Below are 27,498 nucleotides of genomic sequence, written 5' to 3' on the forward strand. Positions count from 1 at the left end.
AAATATGCAACAGCAACAAAAACGGGAAACTATTAAAAATTCAAATAATTTTTGCTGCAATCGGCAAATTAAATAATTGCATAAAATACAAATTAAGTTGAGAATTTCATTTAAGTGAAAATATTTCATTTTGGCTTTTGGCTTGAACAATTTAATTAAGTGAAATGTATGTCAAAACGAATTTGAAATAAACAAATTATGAAATGTTATGCAAGTTAATTTAAATCCAATATGCTGTCACTTATTGTGCCACGATGACATGGCCAAACTGAAGGGCATTAGACATAAAAGGGAGCGCCCAAGTAAGTAATCAGGACTAGAGCGCGCGCCACGCTCAACCACAATGGCATGCGGCCACAGGAAGGGCCGTGACTGGACGGCCTAGGCAATGGACACAGAGTTCAAGTGGCCGAGTCAAGACAATTCGAAAAATGCTTTTAAAAGGAATTTCGCTTATGGCCAACTGATTGTGCCACGACGGGGTGGTACAAGGCAGAAGGCACGAGGCAGCTGCCAGAGGCATGAACTTAGCTGGCAAATGGAAAGAGAAACTGTATGAGCAAAAGAGCGACAGAGAGCGAGAGGGAGAGAGAGAGCGACGAAGAGTGAGTAAGAGTTGAAGCTGAAAAATTGAATTGTTTTAGAGATTTTTGTTCTCATTTTCGCTGCGCCAAACAAATAAATCAAATTGGATTTTCGCTTGTGCACTTAATTTTCGTCGAGGAAATTGCACAAAAACTTCATCAAAAGCAGCTGAAAACAATCAAAGTAGGCCGCTTTCTTCTCCTCTTCTACGATATTTCGAACAGAGTACAAATTATATTGTGCTTAGGAATTTCGTCAAGCCAATTCGATATCGATTTCAATGTCTATTCCAAATTTAATGCAGGGCCGGCAATGGCGTCAGGAACTGAATGCCGTTCACTATGCCATGCTCCGTGTGACGACTTGCTGTTACTTTTTCAGCCTGAAATTGGGCTGCAAGCTAATTGTGGTATTCGAAAATATTCTGGGTCTATGGCAGATGTACCAGGGCTGCAGCGAACTATATGGCAGGGATGACAAATCGCCACCCCGATGGACGCATAGCAAACGGATCGAACAGAATGCCGAGCTCAATATATTGTTTGGCCTCATTGCGTTCTTCTGTTCCCATCTGCTATTGATCGGCGTTGTCTTTGTGAGTATTACGCCTACGATTTTACCTTTGCCATAGATATATATATACACTTAGATATATTCCTATAGCAACGCAAGATATGTGTCTTGATTTGGATTTCTGTGATGGCAGTGTGCATTGTGGCGTTCCTGGTCTACACGCAGGTCTTTGGGAGTAGATCCGATACTATGCTATGGGATACATTCATATCAGGTGGGTGAATAAAGATATCGAAATCAGACAGACTAGGCGCTCTATAAAGCAATAGAAGCCAACGGCTGAAGTAAACAATACTTTTGAAAATAGCTGCTAACTGTACATTTGTGACCAGTGTTGTGAAATGCCGTACTAAATGCAATGAATTAGAATTTTTTGTCGAGTTTTTTGAGCTGATTTTTCGACAGCTGCTTTGCAAGATACCAGTCTTGTTATATATAAATTCTTTAGTCTATAGTGTTATATAACAAATCTTTCTATCAAGAAATCTATTCCCTTCAAAATTCTGATCTTCGAAAGATTCGAAGCATTTATTTTTCAATACTACTTTAATTTTTTCAGCTCTTCAAGGATACTTTTTGGGCATTGGCTTAATCTACTATATGCACATGGGACGCAGAGAAGAGACTGACGAGGATCTCGAAGTACTCTTTACGATTAGCGAAGTCTAAGATCTCGGTTCGCCTCAAGTCTGCGAGGTAAACATATGTGGCATTCGACATTTGATTTGATTTAATGGTATAGAAATAAAAGATTCATTGATGCAGTTTCTCAAGCAATTGTTTCCATATCACTACGACTAATTGCTAAATCTTAGATTAGATATGTATACAAAGTAAAGAGATATTATTATTGTTATAATTATATCATGCCATAATTCCGACCACTACAACCAATCTTTGAGCTATTCAATTAGACTTGATTTGTTCTAATATGTACAAATGCAGTTTTGTTATTGTTGTAAATTTGTAATTAAATTGAATTAGTATTAGTTGAAACATGCTATTGTGATAATGGTGTCAAAATATTAGTTCACATAGAATTTTATTTCTCGTTATTATTGCGATGCAACTGCGCGGAAATTGTAATGGAAATTGTAACAGAAATCTATTTGCATTTCCCTTCTTTTTTTTTCATTGTTTTGCTTTCCTGTTTTATTACTCAAAAATTGATTGCACTGGCAAATTTTAGACAGAGTAAAAATTGCATATTCAAATGAATTAATGAAAATATAGTGAAATAGTCTTAATTTCTTTTTAAATATATTATTTTTTGATCGTTTGTAAACTTGTATCTTCGCTAGAACGAAGCTAACATGCCCTTTCCATATTTGATTAAATATTTCTTATAATTATTTTTAATACTCAATAACTGAGGATATTGGCTGGGTTATAAATAAGATTAGTTTTGCTATCTGTCTGCCTGAAGTTTGAAGTTGGGTATTTATACTCGAGTGCATTCCAATATGTTTTAGTATGTAATATTCTTCGATATATACACTCTTACTGGCATAATTAACTAAATTAAACTTATTTGGAATTTTAAAATGCAATCGAGTCTCGATAAGTTGTACCCTAAATAAAAAATCTCGATTAATCGACAAAAAATTCGAAGCTTTTGAACAAAGTTCGTTCTCGATAATTCTCGATAGTTTGCATTTCTGTGCAAATCGAGAAAAACGATCTCCTTGCTATTTCGAATTATTGGGACGACTGTATTAACTTTTTCTAAAAACTCAATTCGAGATAAAAATAAAAAATATATCATTTAATAATATTGTAATAACAAATATCGATTTATAAAGTAATTATCATTTTTAATTTCACCTCTTTGTTCATAAATGAACTATAACTATATATAATCTTAAGCCTTGATCTACTCAACAGACAGACCTGTAGATAATATTAAAATTTTATCAAAGTCCACCATCTCCGAACTACGAACGAGTATTATGCAGTCGGTGATGGCTCAATGCAATCTCTCTTAACTCATCATTATTATTAGATATGGAAAGAGCATTTCGATATTAGTTCAACTCAAGCACTTTGATAAATAATAAAACCAATTGTTAATTGCAACGAGATAATACGAATTTCTTACTTTTGCGTACGATTTTTTTGGCGGCTCTCGCGTGGCAGTTGCCGTGGGCGTGCCGCGTTTGTTAGTGCGATTCTTTTTGAGTACGATAACGCGCATGGTGCACTGTTTTTTCTTTGTATTATTCCTTTCTTTACTTTACTTTAGATTAGTGATTAGTGGGTGTGTGTGTGGGTGTGGGTGTAAGTGTGTGTGGGTTTATGTGAATTATTATTGCTTAGCGATGGTCTGAACACACGACGAGGTAACAACAACAATTATTATTAATTGAAAGGCAAATGCTCCGATTTATGCTAGCGAGTCCTTCAAATGCCGTTTGCAAACGGAGTTGTTCATTCGAGCGGGAATATTATTGTTAATTAAATTATTAAATTATTATAGTGTTAACTACTAGTTGGCTTAGTTTAGTTTAATTAGCTGTGCTATTTACAGTACAGTTTAGCGAGAGTAAGTAGCATTTGTTACTATATATAGTATATCTATAGTTAGGCACTAGATGCTATTTGTGTGTGTGTTTGTGTGTAATAAGAAATAAATGTAGTTCTAGCTATTGCTATTGCGATATCTGCTAAGAATTTTAAACAAGCGTGTGTATGTGTGTGTGTATATATATATTCTTATTGTCTTTTAGCCAAGTTTTGGGTTTTTGTCAACCGACTATATTTGTTAGTTGTATGCACTAATTACGATTAATACGGAAAGCAGGCAAAATGTATCGAAGAAAACTTGCGACAGTGCTACAAATTAGTAATTAATTGAATTTGGAATTTCGTACTGTTCAGATTGTAACGTTTGCGGCGCACGGTGCGTATGCGTGCTATTTGGATTTAGATTTAGTTTTGGATAGAAAGCTGAATTGAAATATGTATAGATTTTTATATTACAATATGCGCTGCCTCTAACGTTAGTTAATTACTTAATTGGTGTTGTTTGCCGTTGATCAACGACATAGGTATTTTGGTTGCTCTTTACTTACGCTCAAATCAAGTTTGACTATATCAATATAGTTTAGGTTTATTCGATTTTGTATCTGAACACAAAAGCCTGCCCTGTACTGCGCCTCTATCAAATGTATTTATTACATATACATATATTTATATTGTCTAAGGATAAATTGGTAATTGGTAATTGGTTATTGTTGATTGTTGTTGTTATTGTTAATGTGGGGACAACGCCTTCGACTAGAACGAATGCCAGAGCATTTCGCATGGATAGACAGTATTTATATCTCTATATATATCTATATATAGTCTTCTGGACACGAGCTATGGCAGCCAATCAAAGGCGATGCTTTTGTTTTTCTTTAATTTGTTGTTGTTGTTATGGTTGTTGTTGTTGTTATTGGTGGTGGTGTCGTACGAATTGCGGATCACTCAACAGCTAAGTGGCAGGCAACAACAAAGGCGACTTTGTTGGCTCGACGCGCGTTATCAGCAACGTTCAGATGCAGGCACGTGACTGAGCTGGTACGAGGCTAGCACGTTGCTTTTATAAACAGCAGACGACAGCGACAGCGACGACTACGATAACGACGACTACGACTACGACAACGACGACTACGACAACGACGACGATCTGGCAACGCTGCGCTCTCCACTCTCACTCACTCATACTCTCACTCTTTCGTTAGCCGAGCCGAAACAGCTGTGCGAGCTTCGAGTTTAGTGCCAACAAACAAACAAACAAACAATTCTATATCACTTAGTTTCATACGCACAGTGGCACACAAAAAAACATACACACACGCACGTACACGCACACGCACGGCCACAGACACTCAGCGCATAATTGTTAGTTTGCATGAAATGTTCAGGCACGTGTTAACGAAGACATCGTCGAGTTGTTATTGTTGCACACAGGACACTGTCTGACCACCAGACGCTAGCTACTCTATCGCAATACTAAACGAGCGAAGTACGTTACGTCCTTCCGGAGTTGTGCTCCCACAGCATTCTGGGAGCATTTTAAACGAATGTGTGAGACATGCGCACTGAGAGTCACTGGAGAACTGAATGGCAAAACCTAAAAGACAGCTGTTTGACCTACATACTACCTATGTGTGTGTGTGTGTGTGTGTGTGTGCCTGTGCGTGGGCTCGGTGCATGTGTACTTTGAAGCGTGCACTCACACTTTTATGGGGCACTGTCTCACAACACAAATGAAAGCCAATGTAGTTTAGACGAGAAACTTTAGTTTCTCTCCCAAGAGAGTGAGATGCCCATTACATAGAACTTTTCGTTAGTTGTAAAAGCTCGCTTTGGGTGCACATCCAACAGGTGCCACAGGAGCTGAGAAAAAGCTGCCACAAAAAGCTGCCTACTTTATGGCAACTCAGCAAGCTTAAAGCTCAAGTAGTTGTCTAAGCTAAGTCAAGCTTTTCCATACGGTAAAGAGGTCTAAAACTCACCTGTGCTCGTATGGCAGCCAGGTGTATTTGCTTGGCGCGCAAATCGAATTTCTTCATGGATAAATCCTCCTGCAGCTCGTTAACCTTGTTGTAGAGCTGACCCTCAATGCCGCGCATTTGTGTGCGATTCAGCGCATCGATGGAGTCCTGCAAGAAACACATACATGGACATATAAGTATGTGTAAGTAAGTAAGGGTATTTCGCAAGTACATATATATATTATATATGATAGCTTGTTACCCACCTGCAGCTGACGTATTTGCAATTCCAATTCAATGGACTCACGCTTAAGCGACTCCAGTGCCGAGCGCTGCGACAGCGTCGAGTGCCGGTCAAAGACGAGCTCGTTTCGCAAAATTGGCGTCATCTCCTGTGTATGAGTTGAAGAGAGTAGAGTGTCCTTAAGGATTAGAGTTTTCTCATTGCATTTCATTGAAAAGAGTCTCTTGAGACTTGAGAGATTATTTATTAGGTGATCAGTCCGTGGTTCAATCAAAAATGGAATGATGACAGTCATGAATAGAATACAAGTTTATTGTATTACTTTAAATATCCTTTCAATTTAGCTTTTTTTCTGTTCTATTTTCAGCGGTTCCGTAACCCATAACTTCTACTCTTTAGCTGTCACATTATGAACGATGTCAACTATAGAGCTGTTGAGCTATTCATGCGTAACTGAAGAGAACATTCTTACTCTGTTCAACTGTTAAGCTGCTAATGAGCTTTAAGTTCTCTTGAACTTACAGCAAGCGCTCATAAACTGTCAGAGATTTGTCATTTAACATTGAACAGTACGAGGGTTGTATGAAAATGTATTGAACTAATACTACCCAAATAAATATAAGCGTATATGAACTATCATAAAAATATATAAACTAAAAAAAAAATAAATACATATATTTATTAAAGAAAAAAAAAACATAAAAAAAAATAAGTTATTATATATATATCAAATTTAAATTTTAGTATATACAAAAAATTAATTAAAAAAAAAAAAAAAAAAAAAAAACAAATAAATAAATTCTATATACAAATATAAAATATAATTATAAAAATACGAATAAAAATATGAAATATAATTATAAAAATAAGAATAAAAATGTAAAATATCGCCAAAAGAAATAATCTTATAAGTTAATCTTTAAACTAGAATATAAAAATAATAATAAAAATATATTAAAATTAAATTACATATAAAAAATATTAAAAATATATCAAATATATTTCTATATTTCTTCATTCATGTTCGCTTGAATGGCTAAAAAATATTAAAAATATATTTCTATACTTCTTCTTTCATGCTTCGCTTGAATGGCTAAAAGAAATTAAATAAATTTGGCATAAAGTTATTAATAAATGAATTTCAAGCAATTCTGTATTTTATGTCATATGAATCTTTCTATTTCTTTCAGTTTGCAAATGCTGATAAAAAAAAAATAAATAAAAATTATTTTTGTCTATTTAACTTATCCCTCTAAGTCTTCTATCCTATATTCATAATAATTCTGACTATCCTCGTGTGTATATTGCAAAACTTGAATATTCTATATTATTAAAATAAACTATAATATCCCATGGTGCATTTGCTTACATTGTAGTCAGCTGCCTCGTCGGCCGGTTCGCCCGGCTGCTGTGCTTGAGGTGGGGCAAAGACGCGTCGTGGCACCTTCTGAGCCTGCGATGGCTGCGCCAGCAGACGGACAAAGTTCAGCAGATCCTGCTGTGGCTGGACGGCGCTGCACTGGCTGGCCAAGCAGCCGTAGCGCCGCGACTGGTCCGTGGCCTGCAAATACATGTAAAGCAATTATACTTGAATATACATATCGACATATACCCATACATATATAGAGCTAAGGGTATTATTTATTTTGTTATATAAATGAAAATGTGTTTTTGATGTCTGTTCGCACGCAGCGAACATTATGGGCAATTGCCGGGCGCAATTTGCGCACCTGGACGCAATTATGAGCAATTATTATAATGGTGATGAAATTGTTTTCCACGACAAGTGCAAATTAAGCCACGAGCAAATTCCAGTGCTGGAAATTGTGTCAAGCAACCACCTGCTGCTGTTGCCGCTGCTGCTGCCGCTGCTGCAGATCCTGCTGATGCTGGCAACAGTTGCAACAAATTGCGGCACGTAGCCATAAATCCAGATAATGCGAACTCACCTTGGCGGCAATTACATCGGCGCCCTGTTGCAACGAATCGGAAACAATGTTGCATAGGTCGTTGTGTATCTCCTCCAGCTCCTGCATCAATTGGGGCAATGTGTCGCAATGGTAGGCCTCCAGCATGCCATTGGTGGCATGCAACTGCTGCACGTACGCATTGTGCGCATCGATATATTCGGTCAGCGAGTGCTGGCTGGGGTTTTGCCTATGTGCCAGATGGCATTGCTTGTAGTCCAGGCGACACTGCAAAACAAATAGCCCAAAAAGGAAACGAAAAAAAAAAAAAAATACAGAAAAAAGGAAAACAATACAGAGGCAATTGTCAAGGGACAAGCGGCAGCATGGCGTATACGTAATATAAATGGCTGAATGCGCACACATGTATGCGTGCGTATGTGTGTGTGTGTGTGTGTGTGGCTGTGGCTTTAAGCTGCTTTCTGCTTGCCAGCATACACAATTATTGTTGACACACGCTGCGCCACTTAATAAGCCAACAACTGCTTGGCAACATTAAGTGCAGCTCATTAATAAGACGCACTTGGCATGCCACTTAATAATGTTGCATGCCCTTGTTGTTGTTGTTGTTGTTGCTGTTGCTTTATTGGTTAACGCACCTTTGACAGCTTTTCTTCAGTCTTGGCGATTATAGTCTCAAAAGACTCCCTGTGCGTAAAGATTTTGCGACTTTGAACTTTGCGATGAAAGGATTTATCCAGCATGGGCCGAGATACCTGAGAAGAAAAATAAACCCAAATATAAAATATAAAATACCAAAGGCGAACATGAAAAAGATATAAAAGAGAATTTAATTAATTTATAATAGGCAAATAAATTGTTTTTGATGTCTTTTCATACACACACGCACACATTCATCCAGCTCGGCCCGTTAAAGTCTTTAATAATTTTTTGCCTCGCCCCACGTTTTGTTTAAGCCAAAATGCAAATCATCATGCAAAATGCTAATGAAAACCAAATGGCTCGAAAAAAAGAAGCAAAACACAGGCCATAAAAGAATATATAACAAAATGTTTTACAATAAAAAACAAATTAGAATGAAATTGTAAATAGTATGTGAGCGACTAGCAAATATCCTGGGTTTGACTGTGGAATAAATGGGAGGGAAATATATTCACTTTGTATGACATTCTCTTCATTTTATAGCTAGATACCTATAACTATTTTCATTGATTTTGTATTTTTCTCAACTGAATCACTTCAGCTGTACTAGATCTCTATGTCTATGTATAAACCCTGAATCTCTTGTTGATATAGAAATTTCATCATGTTCTAGATCGAATTCATCTATAACTAAAAGGGAATTCATTGTTTAAAGACGGAAACTTTGTCCACTATTTTCATGCAAATAACTCATAAATTCAGACACATTCACACTTAAGCTATTCAATAAAGCATTTTTCATAGAGTTTATAAAAGAAGAGCGGGGCGGTCGTTAAATGCAACGAGGCGTGCATCGCATATGTGCAGTTCAGAAGAAGAAGAAGAAGCAATGTGAGGGCATTATATGTGAAGTAGCAGGTTTGAGTGCAACTATGTATGAGTGTGATGTACATATATGTATGTTCATGTATATAGAATTCTATATATATATACGTTTAAACAAATTGCTTAACACATGACAGGGAAGGGACATACTCGACTGCAGTGCCTCTGCTTGATATACATAAATGTATAATTCAGATAAGCATACTTGGACACACTTACTACATGCCTAACACTTCGTTTTATAGCTACAAAAAAAATATATATATAATAAAATTAGATAATTTGGGTAGACAAAGGACAGATAAAAGAACTAACTACTACGACTACCTTAAATAGTATAGCCGAACAGATATATAAGTATATATCAACATATATAGTAATTACAAGCTATCTCTCCATATCTCCATAACAGCTGTATATACCCTTTAATCTATAGATAGCAGGTGTATAAAAAAAGTGATGACATTATGCGTCGCTTCAATTACACTTATGAATTCCCAGGGCGCACATACACAGGAATAGTCCACGCGCACTCACACACAGGCAAACGCACACACACACACTCAAATAGCCAACCCCAAGCGCTGCGCACATTAAGTGTAATTAGTTGACTTGTATACATGTAACATACGCATGCATAAATGTAACAAATATATACATAATGAAATGTTCTGAATAGCCCGCGATTGATTTAACTAGGCCCATTATTCAATTAACGCTTATGACAGCAACAATCTATTTTCGTTGCACTCGTAAAATGGTTGGGTTGGGGTTTTTTTGGTTTTTCGGTTTATGTTTTCATTGAGGTCAACACGAGTAATCCATTTAACTGTCAACAACTCTTACACACACACACTCAAACACACACAGTCACACCGTATATAAATGCTCTCTCACCTGGCGGCTGAGGACGCTGGCAACATCGTTGCAGGCCTGCGAGTCGGTTTCCGTTTCCTGCAGGAATGTTTCCCATGCCTGAAAGATGGCCAGATGGCAGGCGGGTCTGTCAACATTTAACGAAACCGAAAACGAAAACAAAAATGAAAGCGAAAATGAAATTGTAATTGAAAATGAAAATGAAAATGAAAGCACAAACAAAAATAAAAACCATATCATTAAAAAATATCCATTGAATTTCGTATGCTTGACAGGCTCACATACCTCTCCTTGCGCAGCTCGGCATTCTTCTTGCGATAATTGGACACTAGAGTCTGAAGGGCAGTTGCATGTTCCTCATACAATTGGGAGAGTGATTCGTTGAAATCGGATACTGCAATGACAGCAAAACGAAAATGTTAATGAAAGCAATACAAAAATTTCCATTTATAATTAATAATAATTAGTTTCCATTTTTTGTATTTTAGTGTTAATAAATTTAAAAGCTTATTCGATTAGTTATTTATAGTGTAGGCCACAACAAACAGCCCCCTCTCTCAAATACCTAACTCAATTATATATGTGCATCGATAGTTTGGATGCTGTGTGAACGACTGGAATATCAAATAGCTAACCAAAAACTAGTTTGAATATGCCTCACAGCGCTCAATTTGCATAGACCGAGAAGACCGAGGACGAGAGATGAGAGCATTTTGAATTTTGTTTTACGTTCTCCCCTTTATAGGGTTAGATTTTTTGCAAAGAGCTGGGGCAAAGCCCTTCACAACACACGGGGCGCATACTTAATATCGGATGTTCGAATTTCGTTTGCAAATTGCTAACAAAATATTCAATCCAACTCCCGGACAATTATTATAATGGAATTAGTAAAATGTGCTTAATTCATCTACTAAACAACCAAAAATATTTTCCTTTTCTATAGTATTTATTGTATTACTCTATTCAATTTAAAGCAAGGTGAATGTTTTTCTAGTCGGCTTTAAAGATTTTTTAAGCATTCAGCTAAATGGAGAACGGCAGCAGCAAAAGACTTTGATTATCAGCAGCAAAGTGCATTAGCGTTGAGTAGAGAATGCATTCACACACTCACACATACACATGGCTGCTGCTTAGCAGCTAGAAAACTATTGAGTGAAACGTTTGCGCAAAGCTTGCGCACCAACTTCAAGCTCAAATGCGCTTAAACTGAAAGTTGAATGTTTGAACTAAGGATTTAATCAAATCTTTACTACTCGAAGGCCTTTACACCAAACACACACACACACACCCATACACACATACATTGATGCTGAGTCTTTGCATGCGCACACTGCGTATACTTAATGTTAAAAGGATGCCTCGTAAAAACAGGGCGGGAGTAGCCCGCCCACAGACGACCTGTACAGTGTACACACACACACTCGCATAAGAGAACTGTCTGTCATCGTGGTAATCCATCACATTTACGACTGTTTCAATATACATACATATGTATATATTTAAGAATCTGCAGTGGCTTTTAACTTTTAGCCAACCCGACCCCTATCACCTGCCATAAACTCGTTTTATTGACCAACAGCAGCCGCCAACAAGTTGTAGCGCACTTTAACTGCATTTCAATTTAACACTTGGCTTATTCAACTCAAGACATTATTCGCCTTTGTGGTCAGCTAAACTAAGTATTTGGTTTGTTTCTTCTGCTGCCGGAAATCGCAATCAGATCCATCGATACCTGCGTCAGCTGCGGCAGCACTCGGCCGCCGCCCAAAGTCAAATCATGCCGCACAACGAAATGTTATTAAAAACTGTTTCGCCCAGTCCAACTTTCGCAGCTGAGCTGAGTTGAAATTGGAAACGGGCAACGCAAATGCAATTTTCTGTGCAGTTTCTGTGCAGTTTCTGCTCAGTTGGCGCACTGCGAGTATATGTTGTGCTTTGGCAGGCAAACAGGCTGTGTAACTTTTAGTGACACAAGTCAAAAGTTATGCTCGTGCGTCCTTCCGACAAGTGAAGACAAACAAGACCAAATATGAGGCACCAGTTGCCATTGCACAGATGCCCTGTAAACTTACGGGTATGCGGGTGGAGGCGGCATTGGTAATGAGTGAGTTGATCTGGGAAATTATCATTGTAATATAATATTTAATGTTTGTTAAACACTATTCTAGACGAGGTCTGCTCAAAGAGTTTGGTTGTATATGAAGGCTTCTCTTTGTATATATTTATTTTATTTTATTTATTTATTTTTTTTTTTTTTCATCTCTTCAAAATCTTAGCTGTTAGTTATTATATTTCACTTTACATTAATATTTTACTAAAAACTAACAAAGCATTAATAATGGCCAAACACGTTAACTTAATTTACGAACATGTTGATTCTTATATATGCGTAACCAACGGAAATTCAACATTCCAGCAACTTTTTAAGCATACCTCTTGCTATAAACTGAAGAATATTCTGCTACACATTCAACTTTTTATTTTTTAGTTAGATTTATATGTGTGAGACATATTTGCAGCTGTTGCAAAAATTGAAATTTGTATTAAATTTAAACATTTAAATCTAAATTTTTTTTTACAAATTTTCCAAATATTTTATAAAATATTTTTATAAATTTATATATATATATATATATATATATATATATATATATATATAAATTTAATTTCAAGTGCTGTAAAGAAAAATAATTAAAAATAATTTTTATATACATTTTGCACATATGCATATAAAAAATATTTTCAACTATTTTTCTTCACTTGACTTGCAATTAAATTTACAGCTATAAAACTTGTTTAGTCAATTTCCCCTACACATTATGTTACATAAAAACTCCAATAAAAATTCAGTATTTTGCTATATCGAATCCAAATTCCAATAACAAATTTGTATCAAAGCTGAATTCATATGAAAAATACTCTCAATCATAATTTATTATTTTCTTGAAAAAATTTCCTCCACCAAATTTTCATTAAAATCACGCATTTTTATGACAATTTCCAACTATATTTCATTTGCACAGGTTTCCTTCAGTTTAAATCAAATCAATCATTTTATGCCATACCATCTCCATTCTCTATAGAAATTCTCTTTAGACTTTTCATATTGTTTACAAATATTTTTATATTTACAGCATGTTCGCTGAGCTGTTTTTGCCAGGACTTTTGATTTGTTTTCAGTGCTGCGCATTAAAAAACATATTTTGCTGTGACTCCTCATGGCAATGCGACAAATAATAAACAAAATTCCATTGAAAGTGAAAAAGCCAGCAAAATAAATAAATTACATGTTCGCACCTCTCATGCATGATAAGTATTTGCCAGCCGTTCGCTTTGATATTTGCCAGCCGACAATCAACAGTGTCTACAGGGTATCAGAGTCGATGCAGCATGTGCACAAAGTTGTAACAAACTTTAAAAGGGAAGCAAAGGCAACTACAACACACGACACTACTACACATATAAAGAGAAATGTGTGCGCCTTAAGCTGTAAAGCGGACATATCGCTATGGTAGCCAGATGCTAAGCTGGCGTTATTTATAGGGCAGCAAGTTGAAAACGTGTCCGACATCAATTCTATAGATTTATGGCACAATCACTAGGTATGCTGAGCACAAAGACGCGCTGCGATTGAAATCAATAAGCCATAAACCGAAAGCCGAAAGCCACATAAAATACCAGAAGAGACACGAAGCACAAAGTCAAAACAATCAAAAAACTTTTGCAAATAAAACACACACAACATTTCTTCCCCAACACACGCACACACGCACAATACACAAAGTGTTCATTTGAGCATGAAAATAGACAACGAAACGAAAACTTTCGCAGCATGCCAATATATGTATATGGATATATGTATTTATTTCACTTACCTGTTTTAATTAACTTAAAGTTGACATTGTTCTGGGATTTGAAAGCCTCATTCAAGCTGCTGTGACTGTAGTCCTTGAGTATGCCATTATAGGACGCCATGCTGCCCTGTGGGCTAAGGGAACCACCGCGTGGTCCCCTCCACCCGAAGAAACTACGATTTTTTCGACCACTTGAAGATTTTCCCAAAGAATCTGTACGAAGTAAACGAAGGCTTATTAATAATATTTCCAAGCGCAACAAAAACAATTCAACTCAAAAGAAAACAATCAAAGAGTAACCACAAAAATCAAATTAATTAATTCAAAGCAAAATGTAAATGAATTAAATTCAAATTCGAAAGGAAATAAAAATGCAAATAAAATTACTGAAACGCAAACAAAATTAATTTCATATCAATTTAATCAAATCTCCAATCAAATCGTAACGCAACAAATTTAATAAATGAAAAACAACAAATCTGTAAGAAAATAAGTAAATAAATAACTCGTAATGAAACAGTTTGAATCGTCGGCGTCGTCTCCCGCAGTTACCCTAGCTCAGGGCCCAGCTTTAATAATTCCTTATTTTTTTTCTCTCGCCTTCTACCTTCGTGTGTGTATGTGTGTGGGTGTGTGGCAGCCAGGTTGGTTGCGGCTGACGTGCCAGACATCTGTGCACGCCCACCAAGTGGGCGGCAGCAAATCGCTGCCTCTCATATTTATGCATAAATAATGAGCCGAGCCCTGCCGTGGGCCTTCGGTTTGCATCCATTCCGTTTGTTTGTTGTATTTGTCAGTTGAGCAAACGGAAATTTCAAGTGCTTGGGCGCCCATTACAAAAGTCAACAAAGCAACACAGCCGCCTCGTGGCTGCCAAGACATTGTCGAGGCTATCCAATTGAGGCTCATTTCAAATTCAATCGATAAATGAAGCGTAACGGCTTCTATTTCAGCTGCTACGGCTAAAAAGGCATTTGGGGGCATTCGGTTTAGAGTGCTCAAGAGTTTCAGCTTTTTAGCTGTCCAATTGTTTGACCACACTCGCACACACACACACACACACGCAACCCTTAGTAGCACACGTGGCGTATGAGTGTGATTTTATTTGCGTTCGTTCCATTTGCTCGCCCACAAAAGTATGCTACGGCAATTATTTAGCCGCATTGAATGACGCCATTGCATGTGGCAACTCGACTGCACACAAGCCAAGGGCGTGCCACACACAATATCCTGTGGCAGCAGCAGCAGCAGTGGCAGCAGCAGCTCGGATCACGTCTAACACGCTGTTGATTTAGTTTCAGTTGATAGCTGCTACTCCTGCTGGTCATCAAATTTGCTACGCTCTGAACTTTTAAATGAATTCCAAGTGGGCGACAACTGGATTCTTGAGCCGTCGCGTGCTCACGTGCGGCCAACTCCTGGCGCCCAGGATGCGCGGCAAATGTTGTTGATTACACTTCATGCGCTGCTAAGCTTGGCTACGCCAGCAACAGCAACAGCAGCAGCTACAGCAACAGCTGCAACTGCGACGGCAGGATGTGCAGCATGCCTCCTTTTGCTAGTTTGCCCTTTGTAAGCACTCGCACTTGCATTTGCCAAGGAATTATGTGCGTGCCCATTTCCAAGTGGAAAAACACGCGCTCCGAAACAGCTCCTCGGGCCCCGCCTCGGGCCACGCAATACAAGGTTAAGCCCCACCCACGTGTGAGTGCATGTATGTGTGTGAGTGTGAGTACAAATGTGTGTGTGTCTGTATGTACGGAGCATATGCAAGCATGCACATAATCCACTTTGCATGCAAGAGGCGCAGAACGAGGAGAACGGAGATTGGTGCATGTGTGATAAGAATTAGGATAAGACGACAGGCAGTCAGCCCGTATTTGAGTTAAAGTCAAGCGGCGGAAGGGAGCTCGACGCGTTCCATATTTAGTTGAAGATTTTCTTGTTTTCATATTATTCATTCGCTCATAAAAGGTAACGGTAACTATGCAAACGTGTAAGAAAATATGAAAAATAACTCAAGTTTGGCATGCGAATAGCTTGCATATCCTTGCAGGAATTACTAATGCGCTGTTTTCCTTCTTTTTCTACATTTTTCCACTTTTTTTTTACTTGTGCCTGACGTCTGACTTTTTTAGTCTGTGAGTTCTTGCAGTTTTGTCTTGTGAATTGCAACAGTTCTTACAGCGTATTTATTGCCTAGACTAGATTTTTGATTTAAAGACTTTAAGCGAAATAGGTTGGATTTCTTTGATTCGAAACTGAGATTTAAAATGTTTCATATATATACCAATTCTAGCTACTTAGCCCAGACCTCTTTAGGTTCAACAAAATCTAACCCAAAAACTTTTAAATATCTATATCGTATGGAAGAGCTTTAACTAGTCAGACACTCAGAACTGCAAGAAACTTGTTGAGCCACTTGCAGCTCTGAACTATTTACCAAGCCAAAGAAAATTTGTAGAAAACTCTAAGGAGTTTACTTAGTGAAACTTTGTTTATGTAAGACGCCAGAGTATTTGTGGTCTTAGATAATATATTGCAAGCTGGTTTGAATTTCAGACACTGAAGAAACTTTCAGTTCAATCAGCTTTAACTAAAAGTCTGCCATAATTCATTTCAATTCATTTGTTAGTAGTAATTTGAAAAAATTTAAGCTGAATAACTTTTGATTTTTTTTAAAGCCCATTGATATTACAAGTTGGTAATTTATACTATAAAATTCTCTTCAATTAAAATCTTACTCAAATCTTCATCTAATGATTCATATTTCCCATGAAGAGTCCTTTCACAGTTCTCTATCTTCATTCATAGTTTTATTCATATGTGTATGAATATGTTATTATATATATAATATGTATTACTTGCATTGTCCCTAATATCTTCTTCTTTGAGTTAACCTTCTTATAAATAAGTCTTCTGAAATTCTTCTTCTTCTTCTGTCTGAACACTTGATTTAACAAACTCGCGCACATAAATCCTGCAAGGACTTCATTTTTTTTCATGACAAGCGGCACAAAATATTGTCAACGACTGCACAGCGAGAAAACTTGCAGCGCATTGGCTGATTATGCAGCTGTCAATCAATCAATCAATCAAACGAATGTGTTGTATGCAACAACTTTTTCAAAGAGAAAATTTTTGTTTTTCTTTTAGCAGCAGCGGCAGCGGCAGCAGCGGCATAAGAACGAACTGTAAACAATTTGATTAGCTTGTGAGAGAATAGATTTGTTGGGGGCACCTGTCACCTTTGGAGTGCGCGCCGCCACCAGCCCGACCACCAGCACCGGCACTGCTGCTGCCGGCCCCGCCGGTCGCCCCGCCCACCGCACCGCCAGCCGCCTCATCCCAATTGTCTGCGCTGCGGGAGCGCGCATTGAGCGCACGCTCCCGATCCTCCTGCGGTGAGCGCGCAAACAGACCCCCGCCCCCGCCGGCCGCACCGCCAGCCGGAGTGCGCGTACGCGGTGAGTCATAGACACCCGCATACCTCTCCAGGGGGGGCGAGTAGCCGCGTCCGTCCGGCGACGCTGCGTTCGGGCTGCGCGGCTGCAGCTTGATGACCGGCTCGCGTGCCTCGAAGAATGCATCGAAGTTGTTCTGGCGCAGATTCTCGCTGCTAAAGACCGGATTCTCGACATGCACATGAACATCTTCGCGCAGGCGATTGCTCTCGCGCGTATCCGAGGAAGTGGAGCGACCAAGTCGACCCAATGGTATATGGAGCTTGGGCCGCAAACGAGATTTGCTGCTGGTCGGAGATTTGCTGGCCAGGCTGCTGCTGGAGCACTCTGGTGGCAGGTCCATGGGCGACATGGGTCGACCCCAGCCGGGGCCAAAGTGTGCGTGCGTGGGATCTGGTGAGGGTGGCTCCAGGAAGATGCTGGGACTGCGCGAACGGGCATCGACCAGGGCGCCAGTCGCTCCGACTGCGCCGCCCGCCGCAGCGCCTGCAGCTCCATAGTCAATCAGACGTGAGTCCTCGTCGTAGGCGCTGCTGCGTTGGAATGGTGCACGTCCAGCTGCACTGGGATTGCCGCCTCCTTGCATGCTGGCGTCATTATACATGGACGTGCTCAGCGGTCGCTGATGTGGCAGCAGCGGCGTCAACGGCGCCTGTGAACGATTGCTGCGCACGCTCGAGCGTTTGCTGCCACCACCGGAATTGTGATTCGAGTGGGTTAGCGAGGCGCGTGAGGTGCGTCGCGTCGGCGTCGGCGGCAGGCTCTGTGTCTGCGTTGATTGCACACCAATTGGCAATATTGGCGGCTCTGGCTGCGGCTCCGGCTCCGGGTTCGGGTCTGGCTGCTGCTGCAACGGCGTCTCCTGCTCAAAGCTAAAAAAGTTAACACTAGGTGGCTGGCGGTGCGGCGAGTTGGGCGGTGCTGTGGGAATGCGTGTCGGATTGGGCGCTTGTACGGCGGCCGCTAACCACTCGGTGGGTCGCGTCGAGTCGTTTGTGTAGCTGGTGGCGGCGGCGCCAATAAAGTTGTGATGGCTGAAGCTGGAACTGGCGTTGGCTGCACTGTTGGCTAAGATGCCGACGGGTCTCGCTGATCTCGCTGGGACCTCGATGGGTATGAGCGGTTCGCGCAGGCAGTCGAGTGTGGGACGCGGTTTCACACGTGGTGCATAGAAACCATAGGTCATTAAGATGAGCTCATCGGCGGGATATATTACGTACATTCCTCAATGTCGCCATGTGACATGATGGCAACACGCTATGAATCTGATCAGAGCGCACTCGGGCTAAGTCCTTAACACTATAAGGCTAACAAAGTTGATAAAGCGCTTAACTAAACGTGGTTAACTACTAGCGGTTCGAGAGGGTCGGACTTGTCTTTTTGTGTTATTTGCTTTTTATTGTTGTCCTGCTTCTTCTTCTTCTTCTTCTAGTTAGTGCAGTGTGTCGTCAATTTGTCTTTTATAATGTTGTGTTTTGTTCTGTCTCAAAGTCTCAGTAAACTAAAAAGAGTTACGTATAGTAATTAAGTATTTATACTATATATATAGATAGAAGAAGAAATTATTTTAAACTATAATTGGCGCGTACTTGATTCAACTTGGGTTTATCACAAAACGAGTTCGAACTTTTTGGGATCGTGTTGTCATTTAGAGCGTTGCATACTGGCAATAACTGTAAGAGAGAGAGAGAGGGAGAGAGAGAGTAATTAGTTAAAGTCTTAAAGCAGTGGAACTAAAGAGATTAAATAATAATTCTAAATTATTATTTAGTTTTGGCTTTGAAACTTGGCGGAACATAAAAAATAAAATACCCTGTAATTTATTTTTATGGACAGCATTTTAAGCTTTAAGCTTGCACAATATTTCAACTTATATGTAGGCATATACAAAATATTTTAATTGGCTCTCAATATAAAATAAAAATTAATTTCAAACGTTTCATTGACTTCCAGCTTGATTTTTCTTAAAGTCTTAAACAAAGGCGAATATTTTAATTAATTAAAATATTATTATATATTATTCTTAAACTACAACGAAGAATTCACATTTCAAATTGAGAAGCCAATTGTCAGCTAACTCAGAGAACTAACAATTCAACTAATAATGAAGTTCCGCAGATAAACTATGCAGGAAACGTGCTCATTTATAGCAAACAAACACACATTGGTATAAATGTCCAAAAAGTGCTCAACTAGAAGAACAATTTAATTAAATGAAGATAAAAAGCTTTTCAGACTCAAATAAACTTCAAACAGTCAAACAAGTCAATTTCATCTACGCCACATGTCTGCAGGATGTTTTCACTAATTAAAGCATTGATTGTGCTCAGTTTAATTGAACAGCGTCTGTCGGGCGTAATGGAAATGAATAAAAACAAAAACTTTGACCACAAAACATAAATGAATTATTTAGAATTTCGCAATCTGCATTTCGCAGCAATTTTCGTGCTCATTAAATTGTTTAACATTCGAATTGAACAGCGAGTGGCCAGAGGATGCTGCTAGATGATGCTAGATGTTGCGAGTGATATGCTCTCAGCAGGATTTGGGACAGCCGGGAGCAGCTGCTGGACCAACTTTGCTGGCAGTTGGCAAAACAAAAGTTCGGCCCAACTTTTCTCTCACATATCTGCCAAAATATGAAGGCCTAAACGCAGACAAGGGGCCGCAGAGCATAATGCGTGCTTAGCCCAGTTAGTTAAGAGCCAAATAATGGTTCTGAACAGAAATTAACAGAAATTATGTACTTAGCCAAGAGTGAAGTTACGCGCATGAAGAGTTTGTTATTATCACGCTGAGCGGCTATTAGACAATTGATGAGCCAAATTAATTAGAGTGCTAAAGGAAAAGCTGAGCCAACTGTGAGCAAATTGAGTGTAAAATGTGATAATTGGTTGAGGGTTGGATGGAAAGCTGTCAAGATGATATATAGCTGGCAAGATAAAGCTAGATGTTTGTGGAATAATTGGAATGTGAAGCTCTTTAAAAAAAGGGAAAATTCTAGAATTTAATTTGGCTAGCTGGCAAGATGAAGTTAGATTTTTGAGTAATAATTAGAGGTGGGAGGAGAAATGCACCCGAGACTAGCTAAATTTAATTAAATTTTATAGCTAGTACAGTAGGAATATTAGCTAAACTAATCAAAATGGAATATAAAACTAAAAGTTAAAAAAAAAAAAAAAAAAAAAAAAATACATATAAATATTCTTCAATCTAACTAAACTAACCCTTAACAACCGAAAAAAAAAAATCATCTCTATATATTTATTTCCCATCACTGACTTAATGCCCAACTAAATTGCAATTCACATGATAAATCAAAAAAAGAAATAAAGCAATCACAAATCACTTACTAAAGACCATTATTAACTATAAATTACTTTTCAAATGCTTCGGCATCTTTATCTACAGCAATTTATGGCAAAGACCTGGCTAACCTCTGGCTACATAAACAAGACGAGCGCAAGCTTAAGTAATATTGAGATACTTTTTGGCCAATGGCCAGCTGAAATCTAGACGGCATTGAAATCGCATTACGCACAGACAGCAGCAGCAACAGCAGCCCAGAGAGCGATTAAATTCGTATTGTCATAAGCTGACAACAGAGACCTTGCAATCGCTGAATACCAGAAGAGAAAGCAGAGAGAAAGAAAAACCCGAATATGCATCAATAAATAAATAAATGAATCCGCTATAAATGATGAAAATATTTTTATTTCAGTTTATTCTTTTTCTTTTTTTTTTTCTCGTTTTTCTGAAGGGTAACGAAATCACGCAATTGAAATACAAACTGAATTATTTATAAGCGGCAATGCCTGTCAATGTGTGTGTGCATGTGTGTGAGCCGTGTGAAGTGTGTGGCAGGTCAGCACACACATAAATAATTACACACACCTAAATGCCAGGCATTGCAACTAAAAACGTGGCAAACTAAATGGAATAAGTAAGCACATTGCAATGGGATCCAACCGACTGCATAATGGGCGTTCAGGGGCCATGAAATTCATTGAAAATTAATTAAATATGAAATATTAATGAGAAAACTATAAGTAGTATTGTAGTTTTGATCTAATTATGCCTTAGATATTTGTGCAAAGAGATTATAGTTTTCCCAAATAAGCAAGCTCATCAATGGATATATTTAACAGCTAGAAAACTCCGAATTTAGACTCTAGCAACTTATTCAAAGCACTTTGTAGGTGACCCACATGTAACTTAGCTGTATAAGCTGAATATTTTCAACTGGTGAATGCATACATGATTATTAAATAAAGACGACAGCGCGACCTGATATAAGGAAAATGGAAAATGCATCGCAGCGCGTTGCAAATCAAGGAAATCGATAGCTAAATTACATGATTTAGGCTTCGCATTGCTTCCTCCTGACTTTCTTATATGGGCATATACACCGCCTTATATACATCGACAACTTTTAGTTACAAAACACATTCCCACATATGCTCTCAGTGTGTCCCAGTAGTTCCATAGCTCATCATGATGTTGCCAGCTGCTGATAATCATGTTCCAGATGATGTAAGACCGATGATGCATTTGCAGCAGGTTATAAAAAGGTTAAGCATATATATGCAAATGTTTACCTTCCATTTGCCCAGTAGCAGCAGCACTCACTCACTAACACACCCACCCACCCGCACACACACACACACACACGCTCCGATAATTGAATTGTTTTGCAGCACTTTAGCAGCTCGTTAAATCTGTCAACATTGATCAATCATGCTTAGAGCGGTGCGGCATGATGTACCGGAATGTATTAGAGTGGAAAAGGGGAGTGAAAAAATGGAAACTGAAAGCTTTCGATGTCAAAAGGCTAACAGAGAGCAACTCTGTAAGGTATACGATATATCCAATACGCCAGATGGCCATATCATAAAGCAAAGCACCAAGTGGAAGCCAATTTATGGAATGCACAGCCAACAACAACAACAACAGCAGCAACAACGAGCTGCGACAACAACAATGAAAAAACGCCTTTGGGCTGCAGCAATTTGTTTGTGCCATAAAAGTGCAACGGTAAGTATATAAAATTAATTAACTACAAAAAGAACAAAAAGTACAAAAACGAAAGAAAAAAGAGAAATAATAATAAAAACAATGAACCAATCTGACGCTGTCTGACAATGGCACTGACAGCCCCACAGCGACCGACAGTGGGGCAACAATTGAGAAACGGCTGCAGAGGGTGGCAAGAGGTGCCAAAGGCAGTGGTAGTGGCAGGTGCAGAGGCGGGCTGTGGCAGACTGGCAGTGGCAGCCTGGCAGCCCGTTAGCTACTTTGAAGTACTTGCGCTTATCATTCATGGCAAGCCCAGCATGAAAATGAATTCAAAACAGGCAAGGGAAATAAATTTATAGAGCTCAACGAAGAGCAAATACACTGAAATAAATACGTATGCTAAACAATATATGTTCAGTGTTTATAGTTAAGCATTTGAGCCTTGTTGTCCTAGCGAACAAAGTGACTCCAGCATTAACAAGCAAATTCTTCTCATGTTTCATTTCCAATCAGAGAAACAAGCCCAACAAAAAGTTTTCATACACTTGAATTTCAGGCAACGACTCGAAAATTCAATATTCCCACCAGTTTTTCAGCTCTCACACTCTCATTATTTTGCACAGAAAAACTTTTTAATGAATTTTATGTTGCATCAAATAAAGCAAACTTCGGCCGGAGTCCGACACTTTTTGAAATACAATCAAACGAGCTATTGAGCAAAAAGTTTCTCAGTTTACGTTTTCCGTTAAATTCATAATTATTCGAATATGCAATTGAATTAACATATTAATCTTCAAATTGAATTCATTCGTGTTCGTTAAAGTAAAGCGGGATATAAAGGAATTATAAAATTAAGAAATTAAGAAAATTAAGAAAGAAAAAAAATGATAAATATAAAATAAATATCATTTGCATATATATTGATATTTTTTCTATTTTGTGTGTATTCAGATTGAATCATTCGCATGAATTGAACTCATACTCTCTTCATGCATTCAGAATCAACAATTCATCGCAACTACTTTTTGAATATTCACCTCAAATGAATCATTTAGAATCAACTGCATAATAAATATTTCTTGTATATGAATTTAAAAAAATATCAAGTTAATCATAAGTTCGTTAAATAAACACATTCAAATTAACTACTCTTTCTTTTTCAGTCCACTCAAAGTACCATTGCCTTATAAAACAAATTGTTGCCATCTTGGCCATCATCCCTTCAAAATGATTTACTATATGAACACCATAAATTACATTTATATTATTCAAAGTTTTTCATTTCACTCCCTCGTAAAATCAAGTCTAATACAAAGTCATCATTAACATCATTCTCTTTCATCACTTTCATTCATGGCCATTAACACAATCATCCGAGATGCACTTAAAATGAATCACAAAACGAATATCATTCGGCACATTCAAATTATTCGTTTCACTTATACCTTGCAATATTTCGAATATATTTCGAAATATCGAAATGCCTTTAGCTTATTCCATTCCTCATTCCATTCGATTCAATCATTCCGCAGATGCATTTACTATGTAAAACTAAATTTAGAATTAGTTAAGACATTATTAGACAGCCTGCAGTTGCATATAAAATGCGAACACTGACAGACAGGTTGGACGCCATGTGTTGGGCATGTTTAATGACCCAGCCAATATACCCCACAATGGCAGGGGTGGATCATAATCAGGAAACGCGACAGCAAACAGCAGGCGACGAGGCAACGAGCAGCAAACAAAATGTTATAAATAAATAAACAAGCAGTGCGCGTTGGTTGCTGCAGCTGCCGCTGCCGCAGTTGTTGTAGCTGTAGTTGTTGTTGTAGTTGTTGTTGATGTTGTTGTTGTTGCTGTTGTTGTTTCTGCTTCAGCTGCTTGCTACATGCTGCTCGTATCATGCTTGGGCGTCTGCCGGACGCCCATGCGCCCATGCCCGCTCACACCCCCTCCCTCCCCCTTTTGATACCCCTGACGCGACCAAGCTGTCGCTCAATGCAATTTTGGCAGCCTTTGCATTGGCAGCCAAGCAGCTCGGCAACCTGGGCAGAGAGGAAGCAAACTTGACTCAAGTGCATTGTCAAGGTACGACAAGGGGGCACTGTGAAGACCCAGATACACAGATTCACACACACACACACACACACACACACACACACACACTCACGCATACGTAACTAGATGGGATGGCAGTGCGCCCATATAGCTTGAGCTGAAGCTATTGCAATTGCTCTTTGCACATGTGTTATATTTATTTTTATTACATTGAACTTGTGCACATAAATTAAGCAAGTTTTCTGTGTTCTATTGCATATATGTATATGTATGCATGTACATAAATAAAACAAAATTCCTGAAATGTTTTGCACCCTACAAGCACAACTACTTCACAGCAAAGCATCTCAAGCTAATCAATTGCGTAAGCCGCCCTCAAGCACACAATTCTTAGCGTGCATAACAATGAGCCAGCAGGTTCCTAATAGCTGTATTTTATTTTTGTTATAATATAACATATATATATGCCTAATAGCTCATAATTCCCTTATTGAAATGCGCAGCTTTGGCGCGGCACAACGGACGCCAGCAACAGACACAAAAGTCGCATCGCAATGAATAATGACAGGTAGTATATATGCATAAAAGCGGCAAGGCGTAGGGGGGCTCTCAGCGGGATTGGGGGTGGGCGAGGGATGGCGAGCGAGCACTGTCGGTGTCAACCCCTAACAAAAGGAGCTGTCGAAAAAAGCAAACTCAATTTATGAAAACATTCATGCAGACAAACATGCACAGTGAGGGAGAGCGAGAGCGAGGGAGTGGGAAAGATAGAGAGAGAGTAGAGAAACCCCACAGGAAGAGCCAGTGGCACACAAATTGCGTATGCGCCGCGTGAGCCCGTTTTGAATCAACGTAGGCTTATGCTACACCTCCCACACACACTCTCTTTCCCCCTCTCTCTCTCACTATCCATCTTTCTCTCCCTCTCTCCATGTCTAACACACAAAGCCTATTACCGTGGCACGTTTCGCTATCATATATTTGTACATAAATAAGTGAATAAGTCTTGAGCCCTTTTTTACACGGAAATAGCCACATTTTGACTTAGACAAAAGAGCCAAAACGCATTTGGCTAATTAGACAGGCCATTTATAAGGTCAACCAACTGATTGATTGGCTGTCAAAAATGCAAATGCTTTCACTCCTAATGGCCCAACATGCGTATGTCAATTATCTAGCCTGAAATTGTCATGTAAATATTTATTCTCAATAAATTTGAGCTGAGCGGAGCTGAGCTGCATGGAAGCTGTTTTCCAAGAAAAATATAATTATATAGATAAATGATAATAAAAAATTTGTTTATTTTTATATTTATGTGTATAAAATTCTTTTTAAATTTCTACATAACTTTTCTAAATATAATTTCTCATATTGCTGCAGCAAAAATTACGCCTGACAAAAATCAAATCTTAACTTTAGCCTCTTCTCATTCACTGTTTAAAATTCAGTGCCTAATTTTTAGGCTTGCTAGGCAAGTCATGTGAATTTCAGGATTTCTTGGAAAGAATTTCAAAGCACAGTCATTGAGGCTTAAGCAGACTAGCAAACCATACAAATTGCCTGTCAGCCAACCTGAAAGGCAGGAGTACGCACGTACATTTTATTCTCTAGGTATTCTCTTCAGTGAGATCTCACACTATATATTCATTCAAATTTTATACTTATCCAGCAGCACTTCATTTGTGAACTATTAAATTGCCGAGCACATCAAAATAATAAAAATAATATAAAAAACTCTTATCAATTAATAAAAATGTTTGCATCAGAGTTTACTTTGCTTTCTATTCAACTCAGAAAACTAGATTCATTTTGCCTTCCATTCAATTCATTAAAATAATAGCTGCAGATTTAGTTTTACTCAACTTTTCAGTAATTTACATTACTGTCTAGATATGGCTTAGAAAAGTGTATGAAAGTCGTTTAATTTGCAAGAGTGCAGCCTGCATACAAAATATATGATACTTAAAATAAAAAAAAATAATAAAAATAAAAATAAGAAAATATTCTCTTCTTATTCAGATTGACGCTGAAATCTCCTTAAAATAAATTCATAAATTTAAAATATAATGATAATTAATAATTGCTTTGCTAATGGCAAAGCTCATAATTTTAATATGGATATATACGTACTTATAATTATAAAAATATTAACATGTAAAATAATAAAAATATTAACATGTATAAAAATATTAACATGTATTTAATTATCCATAAATGATTAAGATTTCACTATAGAATTAGCAATATTGAAATTTTTCAGTTTGTCAATTTTTATAAATTTATACACGTTTGTCAACATGTTTTAGTTGATTATAATTCAAATAACAATTATAAGCAATAATTTTTTTTTTTAGTTTTGGTATTTTAAGTATTTTTGTTCAAGGCCTTATTTAAAGGCATTTCAGTGACAAGACCCTGATGCTACGATTCAATTGAAGCAACTTTTGTGCTGTCTGCAAGGCAAAGGCAAATGTGCAGCTATGCATAGTTGCATGAGAATAGTTTAAAAGCGACGAAACTGGTTTGAATAGAAGCAGCCAAATAGACATGACAAACAGACAGACAGACAGACTGGCTGGATATGTGAACAAAGCAGTTAGCACAGATTAAGGATATCAAGTCGACCAAAACTTTGCCGTTAAGAATTTGCTGCCGTTGCAGTAAAAAATCCAAATTTGCTTACTCTACCAGCTCTACCAGCTCCAAGTTGCGGATAAACCTTTCAGAAACAGCTCCTGCACATATCACAAAAAGGCCTCAAGTCGAGCTACAAATCAAATGTCATAAATCCCACAGATTTCATTTCTTTCTCGACTAAAATATAGATACAAACATCTATGTATGTATGTGTGTATAGAGTACTTACCGTTTAGAGCAGCTGCAATTGTG

At 38.1% G+C, this 27,498-nt stretch overlaps 2 protein-coding genes across 2 annotated transcripts in view; one reads left to right on the forward strand and one right to left on the reverse strand.

The window, feature by feature from the left end:
- Positions 1–27,498, reverse strand: part of Stacl (SH3 and cysteine-rich domain-containing protein) — a 103,904-nt gene that overhangs the window by 60,075 nt on the left and 16,331 nt on the right. Inside the window, 9 exon segments of the mRNA XM_089471571.1 lie at positions 5,661–5,807; positions 5,906–6,031; positions 7,253–7,444; positions 7,833–8,078; positions 8,450–8,566; positions 10,236–10,341; positions 10,500–10,608; positions 14,090–14,281; positions 17,317–19,205. Of these exon segments, the coding sequence (XP_089327697.1) occupies positions 5,661–5,807; positions 5,906–6,031; positions 7,253–7,444; positions 7,833–8,078; positions 8,450–8,566; positions 10,236–10,341; positions 10,500–10,608; positions 14,090–14,281; positions 17,317–18,754 (2,673 nt within the window). The 5' untranslated portion in view covers positions 18,755–19,205.
- Positions 780–1,931, forward strand: LOC108615437 (uncharacterized). The gene is made up of 3 exons (XM_018009924.2): positions 780–1,180; positions 1,249–1,372; positions 1,718–1,931. Exons 1-3 carry the CDS (start codon positions 866–868, stop codon positions 1,825–1,827), a joined length of 549 nt encoding a protein of 182 aa, XP_017865413.1. The 5' UTR covers positions 780–865; the 3' UTR covers positions 1,828–1,931.

Source organism: Drosophila arizonae, chromosome 5, assembly GCF_054131065.1.
Source record: "Drosophila arizonae isolate 15081-1271.41 chromosome 5, UAZ_ARI_1.0, whole genome shotgun sequence".
Classification (NCBI taxonomy): domain Eukaryota; kingdom Metazoa; phylum Arthropoda; class Insecta; order Diptera; family Drosophilidae; genus Drosophila; species Drosophila arizonae.